Raw genomic sequence first — 26619 nt, forward strand, 5'->3', positions numbered from 1 at the left:
TTCAAAGAGAAACATGTGCAACTTAAGTATTGCCTCGCTCCCTGTGACTGGCACATAGGTAAAGTCAAAGTATAGATTATATACCTTCTGACCTGTACCAGTTACAGACTCTATTCGAATATCTTTTTTCCCCTAGTCAGGCCTGGCAATAGGCCTGAGGATAGTTTTAATTGGAGTAATTTATGTCATTTTAATCTACTCTTTTCAGGCAAAATTACCAATGATACAGTGGAAAGCTTAGTAAAAAGGTTACCTCACTCTTACAACAAAATGTGGATCACTAGGTCCATTTACTTCAACTTTATTGACTTATTTGACAACCAATTAGTACCAGCCATGGTCCTCCAACGGATCTTTTTGTTGAGTTGCCAAGGACTAAAATACTCGTAAAACGTGAACAATTATTCTATGAGGACCTGGAATAAAATAGTTGTTATCTAAAACCTAATTTTAAACCTTTCTCAGCAACTTGTATAAATGCCTTGATATAAGAAATATGACTAAAGAATGAGACAGAATCGATAGAGGTCATTCATGGAAAACATATGTCAAATGCCTTGTATTGCGTAGATAGGTCAAGAAAATGCATTTCAATTTGAAGTTAATGACAATGTTGTACTACAGATAGCATATGTGGTGGTTAGGTTTTACAGAGACCTAGACTCAAGCATACACTGCTTTAGTTATATACAACCATTATCTCAACCTAAACCATACGCAAATTACTATTTAACATAATTTATTTTCAAGCATTAGCATCAAAAGGGGAAACAACATTTTTTTACATGTTCATTTGAATGTAATAGACAGTTCCACAACATGCACTTTACATTTTTAACAACCAAATTGATGAACTGTCCCTTCGTCAGGGGCACCAACCTGTTGGTGAAAAACATTACCATCAGCAAATCATGCTCACTTGCTAGGCAGGCATTGTCAAGCATAGCAGGCCACATTCACATAAGGAAGGTGTGCACAATCTCCCCTGCCACACTTAGTACTACAGATAGCCTCAAAACACACAATACAGATTATTCATTGACAGTATAAAGATTTTCTGTAGAGAAAAAACAGGATAAATCTAGAGTTCAATTTGTTAATCAAACCAAAGCAAAGCTGCATGTTACAAGTTTGTTCTCAATTAGATCAGGTGAAGTCCGAACTCCAACACCCTGATCAGTGAATCACAGAAGTTCTGGAAAATTAAGTAATCCTTTTTGCATATTCCATTATGATTCATTAAGTTCAATTTCATTACCTTTTTGTCACGTTCACAGAAGTGGGGGATAGTTCTTTACATTGCTCACACTCTGTCTGTTCCCAGGCACTTTTCCCTGGGTTTGCAGTAATTGTTTTACATTTCTATTCTTAGTGAGAAGTGAGTCCATTATTTAGTCAATAATGAATGAAATGAAAAAGAATTTCTAAAGCGCATGGCTGCCCTTGAGCGTCCCAGTGCTACGTGTACACACAGACGGACCTCCTCTGAACCGCATCCAGAGATGTTAGTCATTCTGGGGGAAAAGGAACGTTTTCAGGGATTTTCGGAATGTGGTCAAGCTAGGTTCTTTCCTCATTGATGTTGGGAGGGAGTTCCATAGCTGACCCGCGTTTATTGAAAAGCGGCGACCTCCGGTCCTTGCTCTTTTTGCTCTCGGGATAGCTACCAGGTTTTCCTCGCCAGAGCGGAGCGTTCGTGATGATTTGTAAGGGCAGATCAGATCTCTGAGGATCGGAGGGCCATACAGGAATACAACTTCGCAGAAATGTCTTATAGGGCTTTGGTGACAGTCCCATATGATTTTCTTTTACATAGGAAAACAAAAAGGATTTTTGAGGCCTACATGAAGAATTTGCTGAATCACTATCATTCAATATTACCATTATTCACACATTTGCAAATACATTTCGACTTTCTCCATTCTTTCAATTATAGTTTTTCTTCCTCAGGAACTACATGTCAATATTTGGTACTACTACAACATTTGTATAGACAGTTTTTCTCTAGATTAGGCAATTATACATTTCAAGAACTTCATTAGCTATATACGTGTAAGTTCAATGAACATTCTAAGTATATATTTGTTACAAAACTCTCGATCTTCATGGTATGTTTTATTCTCTCAAAACATGTAAATTCATTCGTGTGTAGGTCTCATTTGTTTTTCTCCCTTGTTTACATATCATCATTTTAGAAAACACTGCATGTTTTATGGTGCAACATGTATTTTTCATCTTAGCAGGTTAACATGCCTTCATCAGGAAATATTTGTGGTAGTGATCTTTTACTGGTGAGGATTGATGAAGCTAGACATCAGATAACATCCATGCTGCATTACCAGCAATGATGCAATAACACCTGTTCATAAATATGAGTAACTTAGTAAGAGATCCCTACCGCAAGAGCACATAAATAAATGACTGAACGAGTGACTGCTGGCGGCTGCTGCTCATCTTCTGATGTTCATTTAGGTCTATTTTCTTAAAGCAAAATGCATCCTCAGATCTAAATTGGACTAAAGGGTGGACAGACTAGCTCTAAATGCTGGCTCCTCACATAATTCCCCATAATCTCCCATAACTACTGCTGTACTTTTGTGGGATTAAACTACAGCAAACTCCATGAATTAAGCCCACCTCTAGTTGGCACCAAACCCACTAGGGGAAAAGCTACCCCCAAATTGGTTTTGAATGCTAACAGAGGAAGGGACTGTATATTACCATGGCCACACCTGTAGGTGTGCACACAGGCTCTACAAAAATGACACTGTGGCAGAGATCTCCACATAGAAAAGATAGAGTAGGTGGAGGCCCCCAACTGTAGAGAAACATTGAGAAAGTTGGTTGAAAAGAACGGCAGGAATGTATGCAATGTGTGTAACACACTGCTGATGTGTACGCCACACTTTGTGATTGTTGTGTTACGGTGTGTGCGTATACTGTCGATAACGTCTGCTAATTCTTGTCAAATGATAGATTAATTGGCTATCTCAATCCCATATTAATGTGTTCGATTTATGTACACATACATGAAAAAAACATATCCATTAATGAGACACAATTACTGTGACAATAGACTGAAAAACAATGTAGAACCATTGTCTCTGTCCGGGTCCCTTTTCCCTAAGGTATTCTTGGTTCATCAAACAACAGTTATGCAATGCACATTCCACACATGTGAGTATGAGTTGGACCACCAATGCGTCTGCTCTACTGGTATCAGGAATCATGTCAGTCTTAATTTGCACACTTGGCAGTTTATTTTTTCAGGCGAATATTTAAAACGTATTTCCCCATAAAAACTGTTCACTGCAGAGAAAAACTTATTTTCATAGTACCTTCCAGTCCATCTGGCCCAACTTGTCAGAGCCCCATTACTCATCATATCCAGCCGCACTCCATCACAGGCGGCCTAAAACTTTGACTTTGTCCTGTTCAACAATGACCAGATGTTGCAAGTTGGTGCTTTTGACTTTTAGGCACTAGAAAAATAATTTTTACATTTAATCTTTAAAAATTGATATCTCCGGGTTTCCTACATTGGATATTTTTCATTTTAATCATACAATGGTTCCCTATTTCTATAACTTGTTGTAGATTTTTTGGAGTATTCTGTCTTACATATTTATTGTTATTTTTTAAATGATTTACACACCTGTCTCCTAACTTAATCCTGACTGCTCATGAGCAAAGCTCCCAAGGGTTGAGCAAGGATTAATTTATTGAGACTTGAATGGACCTTATTTGTGATTGTGGTGTTATTACTACATGTAGCTACCTACCTGCACCTGCTAATAAACCATCCTTCCACCAATGTTGCTATAAAAGAAGCCCAAGACCACCTACATTACCCCCATAAAGAAACAAAAACCTACTCATTTATTCAGACTGATTTTATTCTGATTTCTTTTTTGTTTGGACATGATAATGCCCTTATTTTCTTTGCAGCACCAGAAGACTCTAACAAAGGCAGTATTTTATAAAATCTCTACAACATAACATAGAAAGATTGAGGGGCCCTCATCAAGAGTGGCATAATGGGCAGACAAATAATAGATTGAATGGACTCAAGTGTGGGCGGAGTAATTACCCATGGCTGAGATTAATTCAAGGATTTCATCCATTACTTTTTGTATTTATAAGTGAGAGGTCCTAATGTTGATAGAGCTCAAAGTACTCTAATGAAGCTTGATTGGTGTTGAGAAAGAAACAAGTGATCTCAAGGAAGCCAAATGTCAAAGTACCATGAATGAAAATGAAGAGACTCAAAATCGAAGACTATGAAATATTTCTGTAAACCAACCCATTCTTTTCTATGTAACAGTGTACTTTCCCAACAGAGTACGTTTCACCAGTAACAGGGCTAGATCAAGGAGCCACTTGGCAGCTCTGTTGAGATCAGGGCGAGGGTGTAGGCCCAACAAAATTGTCTCAGAGGTGACCGGCTAAATATGTCCCATCGTGTTTGACAGCAATTCATGAACCATCTGCCAGTCTGTAGCCAGTGATGGATAGGACCAATGTATATGCAATATACTAGCATAAAGGAGGACAAAGCAAGGAGACTGTGCCATTGATTTTGTCTGGGTGTAAGGTAAGATCGATTTAAAATGTTGTTGAGGAACTTCCAGCTGTAAAGTGTTTGAATTTATTTTATTTGTTTGGAAACCTCAGATAGTTAGGAGGCTTATCATATAGATGAAGTTATTGACATTTTAAATTTTGTTCTTGTTGGTTCAGGTGAACATTGTGATTCATAACATAATCATGATATAGTTTAATTATGTTGCATGTTTGACAAGTTTGACCGCCTAGTGTACTATTGCTTTGAGTAGAGAGAGAGAGAGACAAAATATTCAATAGGGAGAGGTTGAATTTGCATGTGATGAGGAAGAATTTGGCTTCTTTTGGTTGAGACATTTTTTTAGTAACGCTTCCAAATCAAATCAATAATAAAGTATTAAACACATTCATGAATCTGTATATATAATTATACAACAAAATAAATAGCTGGTTCATTAAGAAGTAACAAATGTGCTGACATCCTTAATTGGAGCTTTACAAGACAAGAGTGAAGGGTCAGGTTGTCAATGAGAGGGGCCATTTTTAATCATAACTATGGGCCTGATTACCATGCTATTCCGGCAGCGGAGGCAGGGTCACGCGACTAGAAGTCAGCAGTCCAGCTGCCCATATTAGGATGCAACAGCCTTCAAGTAGGTCACAATGCTTATATTCTTCATTGTGAAATGTGTTGCAGGCTGCATCACAGACCTCAATAGAAAATAAACACATTTAAAACATCCCTGCATTATGTGGCAGGCACAATGTATGGCCTGCCACAAGGTGTAGGAATGTTTAGAGTGGCCCAATAGTGGACGGCCAGAGGGAAGGGGGCCCCACATAGTCAATTTCTGCCTGCCTTTTCATGGCGGGTGAACTGCCATGAAAGGGCAGGCAGAAAGGGACTTTGTTATGCCGGTGGCAGTACCTGAGCAGGCGTGGCCTAATTATAGGGATTACTGACCCTCCGGCCCACCAACGAGCTCCTTGAGCCCTTCAGAAGTGCTGCGGATGATCCCTCTGCCATATGCCTCTGCCTGCTGCATCATAATGCATCATAATGTAGCAGGTGGACCTCAGGAGCTGATGTCGGTGTGTCTGCTACCGACGAGCCTTCAGTGTCGGACTCACCACCATCGTAATCAGTCCTTATTTGTTTACCATTGGTTAATGAATCCGGGCACCTTTGTTTTAAAAAAACAGCCTCAGCAGTTCTATTTACAGGTCATTACAGATATTCCTAAAGGAAACTCTTTAAAATTGTCACTAGACAAAGGTTAGAAAAAAAGGAGGAGAACCATTTCTGGAAATTGCCTTTGAAACTAATTACATCAATCAACCAATAAACTTTATTTCGGTCAGCTGACCTTAAAAGTACAAAATATATATACATATGTTGATGGGAATAATGTATACAAAATTAATTGAATTCATTAAAATCATACATTAAAACATAATCATGATTTGCAAATAAAATGCAGTAGCTAAATTCTATAGCAATTAAAACCATCATTTGCATTAAAATGATAAATAGTTGTAAAAAATGGAAAGTGAGAACCCCAGTCCTTCTGACATCTAAAGCTAAACTTATGAGCTTTGGATTGCTATTCACTGACCACAATTAGGGGAGTCTAGTTAGAACTAATTGTTGGAATATCTGGTTCGTATTGTACTTTCCTTCTGATTCTCCACATGTGGCCTAAGAATTTATCATTTGCACAAGCAAACAGAGGTCTTGCGTCTGATCTTAAAATGCGTAGAGCCACACTATGATCTCTATAGGCAGAGCAGGACAGCAAGGACGACCCTTATTGATAGGAGCTTTATGCCACCACATTTTCGTGAATGATTTCAAAGGATTGTACCATATCTAAATTGAATATATAGATTTCTGTCTGCTGGCACTTGGATCAGATCAAGGAAGTACTCCAGAGAATGCAACAGTTTAAAGTCCAAGAATTCCCCTGTTAATCTTCCTAGCTTGGCATTCCTGGTCTCATTCTTGAGTATCTAATCCCAATACATTGATTTTAGATTTTTTTTGTGGGAAGTTCCAAGCAGTTCTTACAACCCCTCTTTAACCCAATGTTGTCAAGTAGAATGATAATATTCCTTATCCAGCCTATCTTCCTGGATGTATTGAGGATGCAGACTTCTTTAAAGGCTACTGCAGACGTGGACAATTCGAGAGTCGAAATCAATTTCTGCCAAAAGAGAAGAGAATGTAATTTTGCTAGGTCTTTTAAAGATTTAACCCCCATGTCTAATTTAAGAGGGGTAGTGGAGTACTGGATGGAAGAGAGACAAAATTCCTAAGGAACATATGCTCAGCTACTGTGAGTTTGTCCACTTTCTTGAAACCCCGCAGCTCAGCCCCATTGAGTGCACTACTTACTGCCTTGTTTTCATAAATTTCTATAGCCGGGGCAACCGGTTTGGTATGTGAGCAAGAATGTTCCTTTCTCAGGGCTCCAACTATCTATCTAAACTTTTAATTGGTCTTGGTTAGATGTTGTTCCCAAGTCATATCTTCAGCCAATATTACACCCAGATTTTCGAAGCTGCATACCCGCTCTAATCGAAAGTTAAACATCCTTTAAAAGATTTGTGCGGGTTTAACATCATAAGTTTTGTCTCGGTAGTGTTTATTTCAAATCCCCTCTCATTGTAGAAATCCTTGGAGCCCCATGCCAGTTTTAGAGACTAGGTGCGTAACATCCGCAAAGAGAAGCATGACAATCTTCATATGCCCTTATGAGGGGGCATCAGCTGGAATTCTAGCTAAGAAGTCCACGACTTGGTTGATATAAAGGGAAAATATTGTTGGCCAACATTGGCCTTGCTGGACCCCCCTGTTGATACTAATGGGATCAGTGACTTGGCCCTGGTTGCCCCAGTGGACCCTGGCATAGTTATCATCATGAAGACGAACAACCAATGCCAGGATCTCCTGAGACATCCCCATATCTCTCAGTATCAACCAAAGCTTTCCACAAGGCACAAGATCGAATGCTGACTTCAGATTTATGAAAGCAGGATATAGGCTCCTCCTAACCCAATACCATCACCTTCCAGTAAAGAGGAATATATCCAAAAACCTGGTTGATTGTTCCAGTTAATTTTCGCAATCCGGCTTGGAAAGGTGACAATATATTGTTCTCAGCCATCCAGTCCTGGAGTCTCACTTGGAGGGTATGTCTGAATACCTTATGAATACAGTCAAACAAACTGATAGGCCTGTAATTTTTCAGATTTTTTCTATCTCATTTTTAGAAAAATGGAAAAACCTTGGCTCCCTTTCATGAATCAGGGATTCAGGCACCCCCTGCAATAGCATTACAAAGTGCCATCATGTAATTTGACCAAATGCTTTTGTCATGCCGAAACAAGTCTCCAGGAATTCCATCTGGTCCCGGAGCCTTTACGGGTACAATGACTTTGATTGAAATTTCAGATTCCTCCTAGGTGAAATTAACCCTCACTGGGTTTTTGGGATAAATCTAGGAGGGCATCCCTTCAATGTAATTAGTAGTGGAGGAGTAAAGGGCAACAAAGTGTTTCTGCGACCTTTGACCCTGCCACCAGGTAGGTCGACCCTGTGTGTCCTGGTTCCTGCTGCCACTGCTGCCCTTGTTAGCCGCCTCTAACCCAGGTAAGTACTGTGTTTACCGTTCTTGATTATCTGCTCGTCTTGGTTGTTGTTGTTATTGCTCCCTTGATTGCCCCCCTGTGCCACTCTTGCCTTTTGTACCCTTTTGTACCCCTGTGCTCTGTTTTCACATTTGTGCCCCCTTTCTCGCTGTCCCCGCTGCCTCTGTTTCCCATGCCGTTTCTCCCCCGCCGTTGCGTCCCTGTGGCCCTGCCCCCTCAACTCCCATTGGCCGCCCGCTCCCACCTCCCAGCTGCTCCTCCCTCCATCTGCCCCTCATATGGAGGCCGCGCAGCGAGCGCCGCTGGCGCACCGAGGGCGTGCCAAATGCAAGCCCGTCTGCGCCCGTACGTGCCTGGACCACGCCCAGCGCCAGTACGCCTGACCCCTGCAGGAGCCAGAAGCATCGACTGAGATACGACCCTGCCGCCCTCAACGCACTCAATACCGGATGACCACCTACCTGCTACCGAGCCACCCCGAGGCGCACCCAGGAACCCTTCACCTGCCAAGCCTGCAAATTCACCTGCCTCCGAACCTTCCCCCCGCCCGCTGGACCAAGCACCAACAACAATCACCTCAAATGCATCCTCCTCAACACCCACTCCGTCCACAAGCACACTATCGATCTTTGGGAACTCCTCGACACAACAGCATCAGATGTTGCCTTCCTCACGGAAACCTGGACGAATGCCTCCTCAGCCCCGGACATCACCATAGCCAACCACGGAAGGCTACAAGATCACCTGGAAGGACCGCGTCAACCATATCGGAGGAGGAATCGCAACGGTCTACATGAACACCATCAACATCGCGACCAACACCGAAGACACTCTCCCCCGCCGAACACCTACACTTCCAGATTCACACCAACCCCAGGAACACCCTTAGAGAAACGCTCATCTACCGACCCCCGGGCCCGCGCACACAATTCAGCCCTAGCCTCACCAGAATACATCCTCTTAGGGGACCTGAACTTTCACCTGGAGAACAACAGCGACAACAACACCACCACCCTGCTGGACAACCTCGCCAACCTCGGACTCAAGCAACTGGTGAACACCCCCACCCACCTCACTGGCCACACGCTCGACCCCATCTTCTCCTCTAGCAACCACATCTCCTTCAGCCACTCCACCGGACTACACTGGACCAACCACAGATGCATCCACTTCACCTTCCAAAAGAATACATCCCACCACTGTACGCAACTAATCTCCCGCAGAAGCTGGAGCAAAATCACCACAGACCAGCTCCTCTCATCGCTGAGCCTGAACCCGCCAGCCAACAAAGATGCAGACCACAACCTCGCTCAGTGGATCACCAACTGGGCCGATGACCTCGCCCCACTGAAGAAACCCTCTTGCATGACTGGCAACAGGAAAACCTCATGGTTCGCAGATGCCCTCAAAGAATCAAAGAAATCCTGCCGTACCCTCGAAAAAACCTGGCGCCATGAACATACTACAGAAAACATGACAGCCCTCAAGAATGCCACTCGTGAACACCACCAGCTGATCCGCATCACCAAAAGGTCATCGTTCAAAGAGCAGCTCGACAGCAACAGACACAACAGCAAGGAACTCTTCAGCATCGTCAAAGAGCTCTCCAACCCCAGCGCCAACAACAACAACATCACACCGTCACAAGATCTCTGCAACTCCCTCGCCACGTACTTCCACTGCAAGATCGCAGACATACACAACAGCTTCGGACCCCAGACTTCGCCTCCAGTCACTGAACCAACGACGCCCACCACCACCCTCAGCGCCTGGACCCCCATCAGCACTGAAGACACCACCTACATCATGAACAGCATCCACTCTGGCTCCCCCTCTGACCCATGCCCACATCATATCTTCAACAACGCCGACATCATCATCGCACCCCACCTCCGGAACGTCATAAACAACTCCTTCACGTCAGCCACCTTCCCTGAGAGCTGGAAGCACACAGAAATCAACGCCCTTCTGAAGAAACCCACAGCAGACCCCATAGACCTCAAGAACCTACGCCCCATCTCTCTTCTGCCATTCCCGGCTAAAGTCATCGAGAAGACCGTCAATAAACAGCTGTCTGCATTCCTCGAGGCAAACAACTCGCTCGACCCGTCCCAGTCAGGATTTCGAGCCAACCACAGCACCGAGACTGTCCTCATCGCAGCCACCGACGATATCAGGACCCTGTTGGACAACGGAGAAACAACCGCTCTCATCCTCCTAGACCTCTCGGCAGCCTTTGACACCGTATTCCATCGCACCCTAATAACCCGCCTCTTCAACACCGGAATCCAAGGAAAGGCCCTGGACTGTATCACCTCGTTCCTCTCCGACAGGACCCAGAGAGTCCGCCTAACCCCCTTCCACTCAGAGGCCACCAAGATCATCTGCGGCATACCCCAAGGCTCCTCGCTCAGCCCAACCCTCTTCAATATCTACATGAGCCCCCTCGCCGCCAACGCACGCAAACACAACATCAACATCATCGTTTACGCCGACGACACCCAGCTTATACTCTCCCTCACCAAAGACCCAGCCACCGCCAAAACCAACCTCCAGGAAGGGATGAAAGACGTCGCAGAATGGATGAAGCTAAGTCGCCTGAAGCTGAACTCAGACAAGACGGAAATCCTCATCCTCTGACAATGCCCATCCGCCTGGGATGACTCCTGGTGGTCCACAGCACTGGGAACAGCACCGACACCCACGAACCACGCACGCAACCTGGGAATCATCCTGGACTCCTCCCTGACCATCCTCTTGCTTCAACACCCTGCGCATGCTCCGGAAAATCTTCAGGTGGATCCCCACCGAAACCAGAAAGACCATCACCCAGGCCATTGTCACCAGCCGACTAGACCACAGAAACGCGCTATACGCAGGAACCACTGCCAAACTTCAGAAACGACTCCAACGCATACAGAACGCCTCCGCACGACTCACCCTCGACATCCCTCGCCACAGCCACTTATCTGCCCACCTGAGAAACCTGCACTGGCTCCCCGTCAGCAGGAGGATCATGTTCAGACTCCTCACCCAAGCACACAAAGCGCTCTACGACATGGGCCCCGAATACTTCAACAGCCGCCTCTCGTTCTACACCACCACCCGCCAGCTCCGCTCCGCCTACCTCGCCCTCGCCAACGTCCCACGGATACGCAGGAGGAAGATCGTTCTCCTACCTGGCAGCCAAAACATGGAACTCCCTCCCCGCACACCTACGACTGACACAGGACCATCTCACCTTTAGGAAACACCTCAAGACCTGGCTATTCGAGCAGTAGCAGCACCCCCCACCCCAGCGCCTTGAGACCCTCACGGGTGAGTAGCGCGCTATATAAATGTACTGATTGATTGATTGCCATTCTCCATCTGTAATATTGTTAGCTAGCACTGATTGCTCACCCAAATTACCCCCAGCTCCGGCCCGTGGAGGGAGTTTCAGTGGAGCGGAGAGGCGGGGCGGGGGAGGGGCAGGGTGGGGGGTGCTAAAAAACTGAGAATGGATAATTGAAGGTAGGTAAACAATTTAATTAATAAAATGATTTTCGTAGCGCACCCTGCATCATATTTTGCGATGCAGGGCGCTCTCCGAAATTCGTTTTATTAATTCAATTGTTTACTTACGTTCAATTATCCATACTCCGGTTTTCAGCACCCCCCACCCTGCCCCTCCCCCGCCCAACCTCTCTGCCCCACCGAAACGCCCTCCACGGGCCGGGGCTGATTACCCCTCCCTGCAAGAATCCAACATTTCATGAACTCTTTCAGGGAGCAGGCCTTCCCAACGTGCTTCCAGAGCAATACGATTATGAATTAGATTCTCATTGGCTAATGTCAACTCTACAGTGTGCGGAGTTCTTACCTGAATTACATCTCTTTGCATGTAGAATGTCTTCATGATCATGGATCTTCACCCTCTAAAATGTCTAATCCAATGAATAGATTTGTTTTTTAAGGGATTCCTCACTCTCATATCTTATAGGATGGTTACATTACGGAACATTATCCATGTGTATTTTATGATGCTGGGCAACAAGGGGAAAAACGGTTCTACCCAGAGAAGTGGTATGTCACACCTCACTGATTCTCTAGGCAGAGATTGTGGATGTCTGCACAATGGCTCATATGCTATTGGGCCTAGCTTACCTCCCACTGCATCTCCAACCATTCCTGTTCTACGGCTTCTGGGAACAGGGCTTATAATTGATGCTAAGGAGGCATCAGGTGTAACTATATGTGGCAACTGTGCCAACTGTTTCCCACTGGCAGCTTTCCTCATGTACTCAGAACCAGATTCTATGCCTTGACTGTTTGATTTCCCAAATCTATCTAGCAACCTATGGATGAGCCCAGTTAGTGTTCCAATTGTAGATTTCAAGTCACACAAACCTCCTTATATAAGTCAGATAACTTCAAGGTCTACTTGGACTACATTAATGGGTGAAGAGGTACTTGCTTTTTTTACTTCTGCACCTTCCGTCGTGGTCCTCGACAGTAATGTTAGGCAGGTCTAGCAGGGGTAAGACTCTATTGCTACATGGAAGCTAAGTAGTGGATGTCAATAAGTCAATAGTTATATTTTGCTAATCGTCCACAAGTGTCACTGGAGCTTCCCGGGGCTGATTGCCATTTCCAGTGTTTATCTCCTGAAACATACTGGATATATGCTCAGGTGAAAAAAAAAATTCCTAGGTCAGGGCGCCCAAAATAAGGGGTGCAAATAAAGCCTAATTTGACTTCAGCAAGCACATTGCCTTAAGTAAGGCTCCATTATACAAGGCTTAGGGGGCGGAAAGACAAACCCCCAAACCAAAACGTCCAATGGGGGAAAGCTAGTAAACACTAAGAAGGTGACAATGCACACAGTACCTTGAGTAGGGCTCCAAAGTGCAGATGTAAGAGGTGTGGCTAAGCACAGCATCTTCCGGGCTATGACAGGTGCGGACAGGCCCGTACTTGGCCTGGGCTTTGCCAGGGCACGGCACACATGCGTCCCGCACCGTGGGGCTGCAGAAAAGCTTAAAGAACCTCCAGGCATGGAAATGATGCAGCGGGGAGGCGAGGAGTCTGGGATGTGTAGTCCTACCCGGCCCATTCTCCAAAATGCTGGCTTGTGGCAGGCTTCCTCTGCACCTCTGGCTTCCCTGCCTTGGGGCTGCAGAAATGCTTAAAGCGCCTCCGGGTGCTGTAGTGAAGCAGCAGGGGACCGGGGAGTTTGGGAGGTGTAGTCCTCCCCCAGCCCGTTCTCCAAAATGTGGCTTGTGGCCAGCTTCCTCTGCTCCACTGGCTTTAATACATGTTTTAGGGTAAGAAGAAACCTGCACAGATGCAATGAATGCATTTACTGACCAGGTTACGGAGACATGTATGTGGTGTTTATTTGATCTTTACTTCATTGCATCAGCATACAAAACTGTAAGCTTTTTCTCTGTATGGGATAGGTGGATCTATCACAATGGAGGTTGACCCATAATACATTTATTTGGTGTGCTATGAATGATCTCATTGCCATTGGTTTAGTTTTGTGTGATGCCAGGTTTGACATAACAGTCCTTAGTTTAAATAAAGTTACATTTTCAACAAGTGATCACCCATGAGTACACAATTTGTCACAATAAGACACCAAGATTAATAGAAAGCATGCCTTTTGGTTCCATAGATTCCATCTTGATCACTGCATGATATAAGTCATTCTGATGGTAAGACTCACCAAAGAAATATCACTGTTCTGTAGAACCTGCCCAGTCATTAAAAACAATCAGCATATGTTGGCAAGGTGATGATGCCATGATTAAACTCCAAGGGGCATATTTTAAACCTCCTTGTGCCCCTGGAATCTGACTTTTTCATGATGCTCCTCGGGCATAAACTAGAAAACCATATTTATGAGGTCACGAAAAGCCACTTTGAGCAGCTTTGAATGGCCTCACAGATATGGATTAAGGCAAGGGACCACATATCACTGTGTGGGAAAAATCCTTTACAACGCAACTTTTACCACGCAGTGCCTTTACGACGCAACTTTTACAACGCAAACCATTACAACGCATTGCGCTGGGGGGCGCTCTAGGATAGGGAATAGGTTTAATGTACTATCCAACACCTTCCCTACTATCCACGGGGACTGGAGTTGGAATAGTAAATTAAAAAATTCACTATCCAGCGCCCCAAGGCACTATGCATTGTAAAGGCATGCGTTGTAAAAACCGTGTTGTAAAGGCATGCAATGTAAAAGCATGCGTTGTAATGTCATACATCCCACTGTGTTGCCTAACTCTGCACTAGGGAGGCATTCCATGGGTGTTACAGTGGGTGTTCTCATGCAACACCCATGGATTGTACTGCTTACCCATATGTACAAAAAATGTAAAACTTGGGCTGCACCTAAATTGTATGGCTTCCTAGGGGATAACTTTATTCCTCAATTTTTTCTCTTTCCGTGTGACCTGCAAAAGAGGAAAAAGCCTCTCAGGGTGGTTTTTCCACAAGAAGGTGACCCTTCCTGCACAAAAACAATTATGCTGACAACACAGGCACCTTTGCACAATGGGATAGTTTCTTAGATACACCATAACACAGTATCGTCAAATTTAGGGTTCTTCTAGAGTCTAAGGGCCGGATGTATGAAGGCCCTGTTATTTGTGATTTCCTAATTGCAAAGCTTTTGGATTGCCAATTAGGAAATCGCAAAACGGAATGCATAAAGTGTGTTTAACACTTTGAGCGATTCCTAGGGGATCGCAAAAGACCCTCCTCATGAACATTAATGAGGTGGGTCGCAACTTGCGACCCCCTAGGAATCGCAAAAATCACAGGGATGGTGGCCTGTTGGCCTCAGCAGACCACTATGTCTGTGATTGCTTTTTAATAAAGCAATTCTTTTTTTTTTAAATGCAGCCTGTTTTCCTTAAAGGAAAACGGGAATGCTATTTAAAAAAATGAAACGTTTTCTTTTCATGTCTTAAGAGCAAGCAGTGGTCCTCTTAAAAATGATTTTACAAACATTCACAAAGGGGAAGGGGTCCCTTAAGGACCCCATCCCATTCATGAATCGGTCACCACTTACTTGAAGTAGGCGGTAATATGCAAATGTTTTGCAATCGCGTTCACGGTCACAAAACATTGGGACCACTACCTGCTCCTAAAAATTATTTTACTAACATTCACAAACGGGAAGGGGTCCCTTGGGGCCCCCTTCCCAATTACGAAAGGGTTACCACCTACTTGAAGTAGGTTGTAATATGTGAATGTTTTTCGACCGCATTCACGGTCCCAAAAAATTAATGCACACTGTTAGGATTCGCTATTTGGAAGGGACGCCCTAAACACGCCCCTTCCAAATGGCAAATCGCAAACCCATTTTACCGAATCACAAAATTGGGTTTGCTGCATCAGAAATGCATTTTTTACAATCACAAATGGCCCGATTCTGCGAATCAGTCTGTTTGCGAGGAGCAAAAATGCATGATGCATCTGGTTCGAAGTGCTTAAGTTATAGCTCAGTATGAAATGAACCCCTCAGATAACTTCAACTCTCGGTCTGTATGATATGCATGGGGCTCCCCTAACACCCTCCAGATCCCCCCCAACCTGGTTGGCATTAATAAGGCCCTCAGTCACACTAGAAACCATGCATTTTGGCCCAAGGAAAGTACCCAAGGAGTAGAGCCATGAAGTCACATTCATTCCCATTGCTATGGCTTTCATATATGTGAGGATTCCAGTAAGTATGTAATAAATCATTGGATTTTGTGATATCTGAGAAATATTATAGATACTTTTCAAAGTGATATTCTCTGTGATTACACTAATTAATCTATTCTGGACCTCATGTGTAATTTCACCAATTATGTTTTCCATTATGGAATAGATGATCTACATGCCATGTCAGGAGTTATGTCACCAAATAAGTCATTTTGTGGCTTAAAGTGTGAAGTCATACAAAGTTATTAGGGAGGGTTATTCTTTCTTTGATACCATAACGAGCAAACATTCGTATTTTTATATTTCGAACTTTCTGTAATCTCAACATATTTTTTCATGGAAGTCAAACCTTTATTAAAAAGTGTATTTTTTGTGGATTGTACATGTATTCTTAGAGCCTAACTCTGAACTCCGCCCAAATTGTGCACCTGGCAAATACAGATATTTAGAGTTTTTTTGTCTGCCAAGTGCACAATTTGTGCCAGATTATGAGTCTGGCACCTCAAAATTAAGACTAAGAGGCCATTTCAATGGTTACAAATAGCTCATGAATTTTATGTGCCAACTAGATATGCACCTTGTGTAACCTGTACAAAATCTCGCTAGGTTGCATATAAATGTTTGTGTCAGAACCAGGATTTACATCCGTCTCAAGAATCAGGGCCTTAGTAACTTCACCCAAAAAAGAATTGACACATTGTTTGCTAGACCGGTTTTAATGATGAGGAATATCACTTACACTAAAGTTGGACACCAAATGCAAAAAAACTCTAATCTCTATACCAAACGTTCACTACCACACTTCTGTATGCTGAATCCCTTTTATTCCTCAATACGTTTTAAAATCTGAGTTTTTTAGGCTGCATTTAACAGGATCAAAAAGCGGAGTAACAGCAATAAACAAAAGAGACAGTATAGTGCTGTCTCACAGAAAATGTTGCTGCTGGTTTCATGTATGTAGAAAGGAGTGATCCATAGATCTAAGTGACCACTGTCAGGTGTGAACGCACATGTGGAGAATGCCTTGCTGCTGCCCCTCATCAAGCTGATTCTCATGATTGAGGAGGCAGTATTGATATGAGATATGGTGATACAAATGAATGACTGGACTGCAAGTAAAGAATCCAAGATGCAGGTAAGTACCTCTACTCTTCTTGTGTCTCTCCTTCCTACTGCCCGCTGCCTGGCTCCAGCACCTTCCACCTCAGCAGACCACACCTCAGAGAAAGCTTCTCTTCCTGTGCAAGTTCTTTTAAGAATTTGGGGAGGGGGCTGGCATGAAGTCCCTGTTGGCCCTATCACACAGTGACACTTCACCTCCCTTGCCCTACTCCCTCCTTTTTGTCCAGCCTCAGGGTTTATTCAAAATGGCGTCGTCCAGGGCCTCTGGCCACATGGTCCCCTTCCCCAGGGGTTGCCTTCACCTTGGTTCAGCTTGGTGCCTGGCACCCAGTGACAGCGGTTGATGCATTTGCCTGTAGCTCCACCTATCTCCTTTCCTTGGAGGGAAGATCTTCGCTTTGGGTGAGAAAGGTCATTAATCTAACCTGCCAGGCCCAGACCCCAGCCAGGGACACAGAGAAATATGACATTTCTGCACGGCCCAAAAGCAGTACAAATACAAAGACCAGAGAGCCCTCGTTCCACCGCGGGCTCTCTGCTCCCAATTGATGTGGAGGGAGTAAACTTCCGTTTTTGCCTGGGCTGAGGTAGGCGTTCTAGTTGCCGCCTCTACCCTTTATAAACAGATGGGCTATCAAGCGCTTAGCGGACACGTGCAGCAGGCGCGCCGGCGGCACGCCGAAAGTGCGCCAAAGGCAAGCCCGTCTGCGCTCGTCTGCGCCCGTCTGCGCCCGTCTGCGCACCGGCCGGGCCCAGGGCCAGTCATCCTGCCGGATTTTCTCTCATAGCCAAGACATGTCGACTGGCCAATACCTGTGCAGAGTTGCTATCTATGGACCCGGTGTCTAGCACAGGTCAGAAACGCTGCGATGCTATTCTTGATCTGGCCGGGGGGTGCCATCGCTGCAGCTTTCATCTGGCTACTGACTCTTCTAGCGAAGGTCGTTTAGTTGGGCTGGAACAAGGTGTGTTGGCAGCCCTTATTAACTCTCGGTCTATGGTAAAACACGCATAAAACATATTTGACCTGATTGTTGATAATAAGCTTGATGCCTTGTTCATCACCGAAACATAGCTCGGTGAGTCATGTGAGCCGGTGGTTGAACTTGCTATCCCCAGGGGGTATCACTTAGCCCACGTGGACCGCACGACGGGGAGAGGGGGTGGGACTGCGGTGGTGTTCAGAGATAACTGGGCCTTCACCTGTGAGGCCTCCAACGAGGTCTCTGAGGGTGAGGCCCTGGATTTTTCATTCATCTTATCACCCCATTTTACGCTGGGCGGTACTTTGATTTACCGCCACCCCCGGCCGGATTGGGTCCTTCCTAAAGACTCTGGGGGAGGCTATCGCTGGTCGGGCTCCCCGTTTCCCTAAATTCCTCCTCTTGGGTGATTTTAATATTCATTCGGATAACTTGATTTCCCCGATGCCACGGCCCTTTTGGACCTTTTGGCCTTGACACAGCTGACCCAGTGGGTCGCTAAGCCCACCCATTCGAGAGGCCATTTGATTGACCTAGTCTGTTCAAACTTTGAACTGCAGGTGGACGATCCACTGCCTGTTTCCTGGTCTGATCATTCACTGATTACATTCTCCTGGAATACCGGGAAACCTTCCTGTAGGCGTCCTGCTCCTTTAGGCCCCCTCTCTCGTAAGGTCGATACCTTGGGATTAATGGAGGCCCTTAGGTGCTCTCAGGCCAACCCTGCTGCCAACCTGGAAGAGGCGGTCGACCGGTTTAACTTATGGATTAGCCGCAGGGTTGAATCCTCTGGCAACCCTCTCTCTTCCAAGGCTCACCGGCTCTTTCCCTCTCAGCCCTGGTATTCCCTTGCTTTAAAGGAGATGACATTGGGCTCTGAGAAGTTGGAACTTCAGTGGAGGACGGCCTATTGTCCTGCTGCTAAGACCAAGCTGCGTGCAGCACAGAGACTTTACTATGCTGCGGTCAGGGAAGCAAAGAGCGTCTACTATACTGACAGAATAATGAAGGCTAATAATAACGGAAAATATATTTTCTCTATTGTTAAAAGCTTCATGTCACCCTGTGCGGAAGCTAAGGCCACTCCAGCCTCTGCAGGATGGTGTGAGGTGCTATCTGAATTCTTCATTCATAAAATACAAATAATCCAAGAGGGCCTTGATCTATCGGTGCCTTTGGGGAACGCCCTCTCAGTTCCTCCCCGCGGCATCCCCCCTACCACATCATTGTCACAGTTTACTCTGGCTGTGGAGTCAGACGTTCTATCTATTTTGAAATCTCTTAAGTCAGGATCGCCCTCCGAACCGTATCCGGCTAGACTCCTGGGAGGAGTGGCTGATGTTGTTTGCACAGAGGTAACGAGCATTGTCAACTGGTCACTTCAGGCAGTGACTGTACCGGGGCAGTGGAAACAAGCCAAGCTTCTACCGTTGCTTAAGAAGCCGACGGCAGACCCCGCTGTCCATGCTAACTGTCACCCCATTTCTTTACTACCGGCACTGTTGAAAGTCTGTGAGAAAGTGGTCTTTCGTCGATTAGATACCTTTGTGGAATCCTCGGGGGCTTTACATCCAGCGCAGTCAGGCTTTAGAACATCTTATAGCACTGAGACAGCCCTGGTGGAAATGGCAGAGGCCATCAGGGAGTGCTTGGACGGAGGTGGCAGAGCGGCTCTGATTTTATTGGACCTCTCTGCCGCCTTCGATACTGTTCCTCACCAGCTTCTCCTTTTTCGCCTTTCTGCCATTGGCATCTCGGGGGCTGTGCGTTCCTGGCTGGAGTCCTTTTTGGACACTCGTACCCAGCAGGTCTGGATACCTCCTTTCTCATCCTCGGCCAGGGAGGTCATAACGGGAGTCCCTCAGGGCTTGACTTTGAGCCCTCTGCTCTTCAACATCTATTTGACTCCTTTGATCTCACTGGCTGAAGAGCTGGGGGCCAAAATGATGGCCTATGTTGACGACACCCAGCTTTTATTTACCTGGAACAGCTCCGATCTGCGCACAGACGTCGCGCAGAACTGCCTTTCCGCCGTGTTCACATGGCTGGCGCAGTCTAAGCTAAAATGCAATGAGGGGGAATCAGAAGTCCTACTATATGGCCAATTTCCGCCTAACTTTGTGGAGGCTCTGTGGCCCTCGGATTTTCCCCGGCCACTGTCGGAGGGAGGCCCGGTTAAAAATGTGGGGGTTTGGTTCGGGGAAGACCTCCGATTCTCTGACCACATACTGGTGTCTGTTTTGGCACACTTAAGTCTCTCAGTTGCTTTTTCCCTCTGCTCCCTCAGCCAGCTAAGGAAATGGTGGCCCGGGCACTTATCCTGTCTCGCTTAGATTACGCTAATGCGCTCTTTCTGAGCATTCCAGGCTACTCAATAAACAAACTCCAACTGATTCAAAATGAGGCGGCCAGACTCTTATTTAACATCTCCTAGAGAAACAGTATAAGGGCACGCCTCCGTGACCTCCACTGGCTACCTGTGGCCCAGAGGGTGCAGTTTAAGGCCCTTACCTTAGCACACAGAGCGCTGCACAATTCAGGACCCTCCTATATTAGGAAACGAGTGCCCTTCTATACTCCCCTTCGCTCTCTGCGTTCTGGCCATCCCCCGCTTTCGACGCTCCAGACTTGGGGGTCAGTCACTCTCGGTCAAGGTAGCAGTGCTTTGGAACAGCCTCCCAGCTGACTTACGCTATACACAGGGTCTCATGGTTTTTAAGAAACTTCTAAAAACTCACCTTTTAAAACATGTTTTTCTTTAAGTTTTCCTCTCACACGCACGAGTCCGTATCGCGCCAGGATACTCCTGAGTAGTTGTGCGCGTTATAAGTCTCTTATAACATAACATAACTTTGAACTCTGCAGAATACTTCTTAACACATCCGTTACAATGGACTTTAGTGCTTGTCTGGAATCTGTAGGCCCTGTTGAAATCATGCTAGCCATGGGCCCCAAATCCCCATAGGGGAATAATGAAGTGAAAACAAAGTAAAACACACTGACTTCCCTGGCATGTTTCTTTCCTGTGTATAAAGCCTATTCCATGTCACTATCCAATTCTACATAAATCCTGCCACACCATTCAATTTGTAGCTTCTCCTGGACTGCGCACGCGAGGAATCTACCCAGCGCAGCCCCTATACGTGTGCACACGCATGTACACATGTGTCTGCATGTAAGCAGCCCGGTTCCCCATACTCCAGCTGTTGTGCAGCGGCCTAGTCAAGCCAGGGGGACACCAATAAAATCTCCATGCCGTCTCCTTCATTATGAGATCACAGTGGGTGAGTCCCAGATTATGAGGCTCCACCACAGTGAAAGCTCAACAATTAGGTGCTCAAAAAGTGTAAAATCTGGGCGGTCCCTAGTGTCAGAACCACCTTCTAACAATGGCTGACCTAACACCAAAGCTAGATGGGGTTAATTTGCATCCACCGCACCTGGGCACACTGCCACAATCACACCTGTCCTACACAGACAACGCCGTCCTCCTAAGTCAAACGCAAATTGGCGTGCAAAGAGCAATTCACGAGCTAGCTTACTTCGCTAAAACAAACTTGATGGAAATAAACTCAACAAAAACAAAGCTCATGATCATAACTCATAGCTTCCAAAAACCAAATGACTTTCACAATCAACAGAACGAGGTTAGAAGTTGTGAACAGCTATAACTTTCTCAGGATATATCTGGATCGAAGGTTCTCCTTTTCAATGCAGAACGAGGCCATAAAAAAAGGGTAACACTCTAACATTTGCATTGTAGCTTATCAAAAACCTTAAAAGACCCACTGTTTACCCCATTGTTGGCAGTCATGAAAGCTAAATTGGTCCCAACCGTTACATACGGAAGTGTTGTTCACCAAAGAAACAACGCAGCATTCTTGGACAGCATTCAAACATGAGTGTACAAAAGGGTATTCTCTCTGCCACGTGACTCCTCACCAGCCCAGTTTCATTAGAGTTTGGGCTGCAACAACAACAACTATACAGAAGGTATGAGGCAATCAAAACCTGGTATAAATTTGGCTTAATCATGGTATCGAGATCAATAAGGCGCTCTGGGATGCTTCGCAAAGTGACCCTCGGTCCGCCTACACAGAGCGTTTAAATGCTACACTACGAATTACCAGGACATCAGATCTCTGGCAGCGGAAATTACCTTAGGCATCATTCCAGCTAATTACAAAACAGGCGGCAAAAATGCACTCGCTGCAAGACGATAAAGCATCGTTAAGTAGGCTATCCCATGCTTGGATGGTATTACACTCCTACACTAAGTCTGAGGCTGCGGCATATCTGGGTCTTGCCTTTTCGCCTTGCCGAAAATACAATTTTTTAGAGCTATGTATGGGGAAGCTGCCCTCCAATGCAAGCCGGCACAGCTGGAAGTACACAGGATCAAAACCATGCAGCCAATGTGGCTCACCAATACAGGACTTCATACATCTAATACGTATATGCCCAGCCTTAGATTCTTTCCACCGTCATCTGTTAAGGAGACAGTTTAATGAAAGAGGCATCCACACCTGCAGATCTGCTATATTAAAATGCCTGGACTTAAATGACCTGAAATTAATCTGCTATTTGATAAAAAAAATTATCTGTTATATGAAATCTATCACAATGAAAAATGATCACAATGTCTTCCAGCGGAACTCCTCTTGGATTTAACAATCATAATATTGTAAACAAAAACAATCAACCAAATTCTAATGTACTGTCTAAAAAAAGTGGTGTATCAGCTGATACCATTAACTTTCAAATTTTTTATGTTTAAAGAAACAGGGATATTTACAAGCTTTAACATGACGGTATAATGAACTTTATGTTTCAGAATTTTGTTTTGGTTTGAATTCACTATACAATAAAGAATTTTTCACTTTAAAAAAAATCTGGAAATTGTCTTCTCCCATTCACTCAAGAAGTCAAGTATATAACCTTGGTGAAGTAACTACTGACATGAGATGTGAATCATTTATGTCATAATTGATGACATCATGGGTGACATTACGCAAACGATCGGGAATGGATTCATTAGTGACATCACAGATACATCACATGGAAGATTATCAATCACATCTCATCAGTTATCACGTTTTCCTTCATAAAATAGAACATTTTAATGTGTGATCTCATGCAAGGTGATTAGGGAGTATTGTAATCATAACTGGAAAATACCCGAAATGTTCTCAATTTTAGATTTGCCATTTCAAAATGTACATCATTTTAACTTCGCTCTTTTGAGGAAGTTAATCTTATATTAGAAAGTGTATTGGTTTATAGAACCAAAAGGTTCTCACTGAGCACTCCACAATAAGAAACATAAGTCATAAATTATAACTTAAGTATGTCAGCAAGTCCGAGTAATAAGAATCTGGTCATCAAATAATCCTGATCAAGTTGAGATCCACTCGATTAGTATCCTGTAGTAAAAAGACACCGGGGCTCAAAATTCAATCAATGTCATAGATCCATGTGAAATTTTATTGGTAATTCTCCATATCAAATGATATTCTCAGCAGCCAACACGTGTTTCGTCAAGCATTGTAAAAATGCACCTTTGACTTCACCAGGGCTTAACAAATAATCCAGGTATCCTAATAGTAAGGTTGCCAAATAAAGGAAAATTAAATTTATTTAAGTCTCATAGAGTAAACTTGTACGTTCTTATTAACAATGTTCCAACTGACAGTCCACAAATATAATCCATGAAATCCGATATATATCAAACAGAAAGTAATATTGGGAGTCTTTTATTTATTCATGTTTCCTCCACCCTGATGCTATGCTTGTTAAACTGTAGTCTGCTCCACTCCGAAATGTCATCCTTAGTAAAATATTTCTTCAGTTTAAGTAACCTTGCACATTTGTATACATCAATCATAACAGAGTACCAATCAATACAGGTAGTCGGACAGAAGCCCAAACCTTTCTTTAATACTGTACAAGTTTACTTGGTTGCTGATAATATCATTTGATATGGAGAATTACCAATACAATTTCACATGGATCTATGACATTGATTGAATATTGAGCCCCGGTGTCTTTTTACTACAGGATACTAATCGAGTGGATCTCAACTTGATCAGGATTATTTGATGACCAGATTCTTATTACTCGGACTTGCTGACATACTTACGTTATAATGTATGACTTATTTATCTTATTGTGGAGTGCTCAGTGAGAACCTTTTGTTTCTATAGTTCCCGGAGTTTTCTTTGGCTCATGCGGGATAGTTTCGTAACCTATCCTTCTCGCTTGGTAGCACCTTTATTTCATTGTGTTATTACTCTGCCTATACTTATGCTGTGCGCCTGAAATTGTACCTGGTTACCATAATTTTGTATTGTATTGGTTTATAGATTGAAACTAAATTTTTAGTCAAAGTAGGACGCAATTTGCTCACTTGCTAATTACAGATTGTGTGGAGTTTGCTGTTGACACGGTGCAACATTTGTGTCAGATTCTGAGTCTGGGAGCTTGCAATAAAAACTAACAACCCATCGAAAAGGTTACAAATAGCACATGTATGCTATGTGCCTACTGAATATGCACCTGGCTTAACCTATGGAAAATATCCCAGGCAACAATGATTGGGTTGCTGAAACTGTAAACCTTTTCTGATGCTAATTTAGTTGGGATTGGGAGTTTGTGTTTGAACTCGATTATGCATTCATCTCAGAGATGGGACCTTCATATCTTCACAATAAAAAATAATCAATATAATGTTTACCAGACAGGTTTTAATAATAAACAGAATAACCTACAATATAAACGTACACTAAATACAAAGAATTTACGAAATTAGCTTGCTTGCAAGCTTCTCACACCACCAAATCCTGTTACCATACCATAACCTCAACATTGGCCTATCTTCTGTTCTTTTTCTTCCTCAATGCATTTTTAAAGTCTGAGTTTTTTAGGCTGTATATGACAGGATTACAGAGAGGAGTAACAGCAATGTACAAAAGGGACAGTATCTTGTTGTCTTTCGTTGAAGATTTCGATGTTGGTTTCATGTATGTAGAAAGGAGCGACCCATAGAACAAAGTCACCACTGTCAGGTGTGACGCACATGTGGAGAAGGTCTTGCTCTTGCCACTTTTGGATTTGATTCTCATGATGGATGCGGCAATCTTGATATAGGATATGATGATTAAAATGAATGACATGACTGCAAGGATGGAACCCAGAATGTAGGTAAGTGCTTCCACTCTGCTTGTGTTGCTGCAAGACATTTTCAAAATGGCTGTCAAGTCACAGAAGAAGTGATTGATGGTGTGGGACTCACAGAAGGACAGTCCAGACATTAGAATGGTGTGTGGTAGGGGGACCACTGAACTGACCAACCAGCTTGCTGCAGCCAGTTGATTGCACACAGCCTTGTTCATAATGGTGGTGTAATGTAACGGATTGCAGATGGCCACATATCGATCAAAAGCCATGACTGCGAGCAGGATATATTCCGTGGACAGAATAAGCATAAAAAAATACATCTGCATCAGACATCTGGCGAGGGATACATGGGTGCCCTCCTCAAAGAAGTGGGCCAACATCTGAGGGAAAATGACTGAGGTGAAACTGATGTCGAGAAAGGACAGGTTTGCAAGGAAGAAATACATAGGGGTGTGCAGATGTGAGTCAGACTGAATTGTCACCATGATTAAAAGGTTTCCTGTGAGAGTTGCCAGGTAGATCAGTAATAATGCAGAAAATAGGGGAATTTGCAGATGCGGAAAGTCAGAAAACCCCACGATCAGGAAGTCTTTCTTGTAGGTTATATTTTGTCCTTCCATTTGGCAATGGTGCAGTAACACCTGCATTTGAAGAGACAATAAAAAGAAGTACACATACAATGTAAATGTTATTGATGTTAGCCATTTATATGGAGTTGATATCACAAGCTCCTTAGCTATTTCACAAATGGAGCAAATCATGTAAGTTAAACTTTGAACAACAAAATAAGTATTTTAATATTGCTTTTTAAAACTCTACAGCAGCATTTCTTACTTCTTTGTTCTAATCATTGAGATACTGAAAACCTAAAAAAGTCATCCTATAGTAACTGGTAAAGATTTAAAATATTGCCATTTTCATGAAGCTCATGATTTTTGTTATTAAAAGTGAGTGAAAATATCTAAAAAGCTCGATTTTAGAGAAAGATTTCATGGTTGTTAAGCTCTTTCAAAGAGAACAGCTCAAGAACCCAGACAAACAATTGTTGTTCCTCCAAAGTGATATATCAGGCCGCACAACAAAAGACACAGGACTATATTGGATAATAGGATGAGGACCTGCAAAATAAAAACCCTGGCAACAGACAATAAAAACTTTTTTATCATGATAAAGAACTTGTAAGGATAATATCAAAAACTGTATTTATCCCGCCAATTGCACTGCAGGGCAATGTCAAGCATAGATGAACTGCAGCGAGAACCAAGCCTCCAAATATGAGACAGAATTTAGTATATTACATGCTTTTTGCATCAATACCTGGTTTATTTCTTGTTCTATCTGTATCTGTAGCAAACTGCTTTCATATTTTGTTCACACCAAGAGTGGGCCGCTTGCCTATCTGGAGAAAATGGTACATTTT

General features: G+C 43.9%; 1 protein-coding gene across 1 annotated transcript; it reads right to left on the reverse strand.

The window, feature by feature from the left end:
• Nucleotides 1–24892: 24892 nt before the first annotated feature.
• On the reverse strand, nt 24893–25819 carry LOC144769795 (olfactory receptor 1E5-like). Its single transcript, XM_078653979.1, has one exon. The coding sequence runs from the start codon at nt 25817–25819 to the stop codon at nt 24893–24895; it is 927 nt and encodes a 308-aa protein (XP_078510105.1).
• Nucleotides 25820–26619: the final 800 nt, after the last annotated feature.

The sequence above is a fragment of the Lissotriton helveticus genome, chromosome 7 (genome assembly GCF_964261635.1).
Source record: "Lissotriton helveticus chromosome 7, aLisHel1.1, whole genome shotgun sequence".
Lineage (NCBI taxonomy): Eukaryota > Metazoa > Chordata > Amphibia > Caudata > Salamandridae > Lissotriton > Lissotriton helveticus.

Bases quoted from the DNA above. Each gene is read 5' to 3' on its own strand.
- LOC144769795 (XM_078653979.1), bottom strand. From the start codon at position 25,819: ATGGAAGGACAAAATATAACCTACAAGAAAGACTTCCTGATCGTGGGG.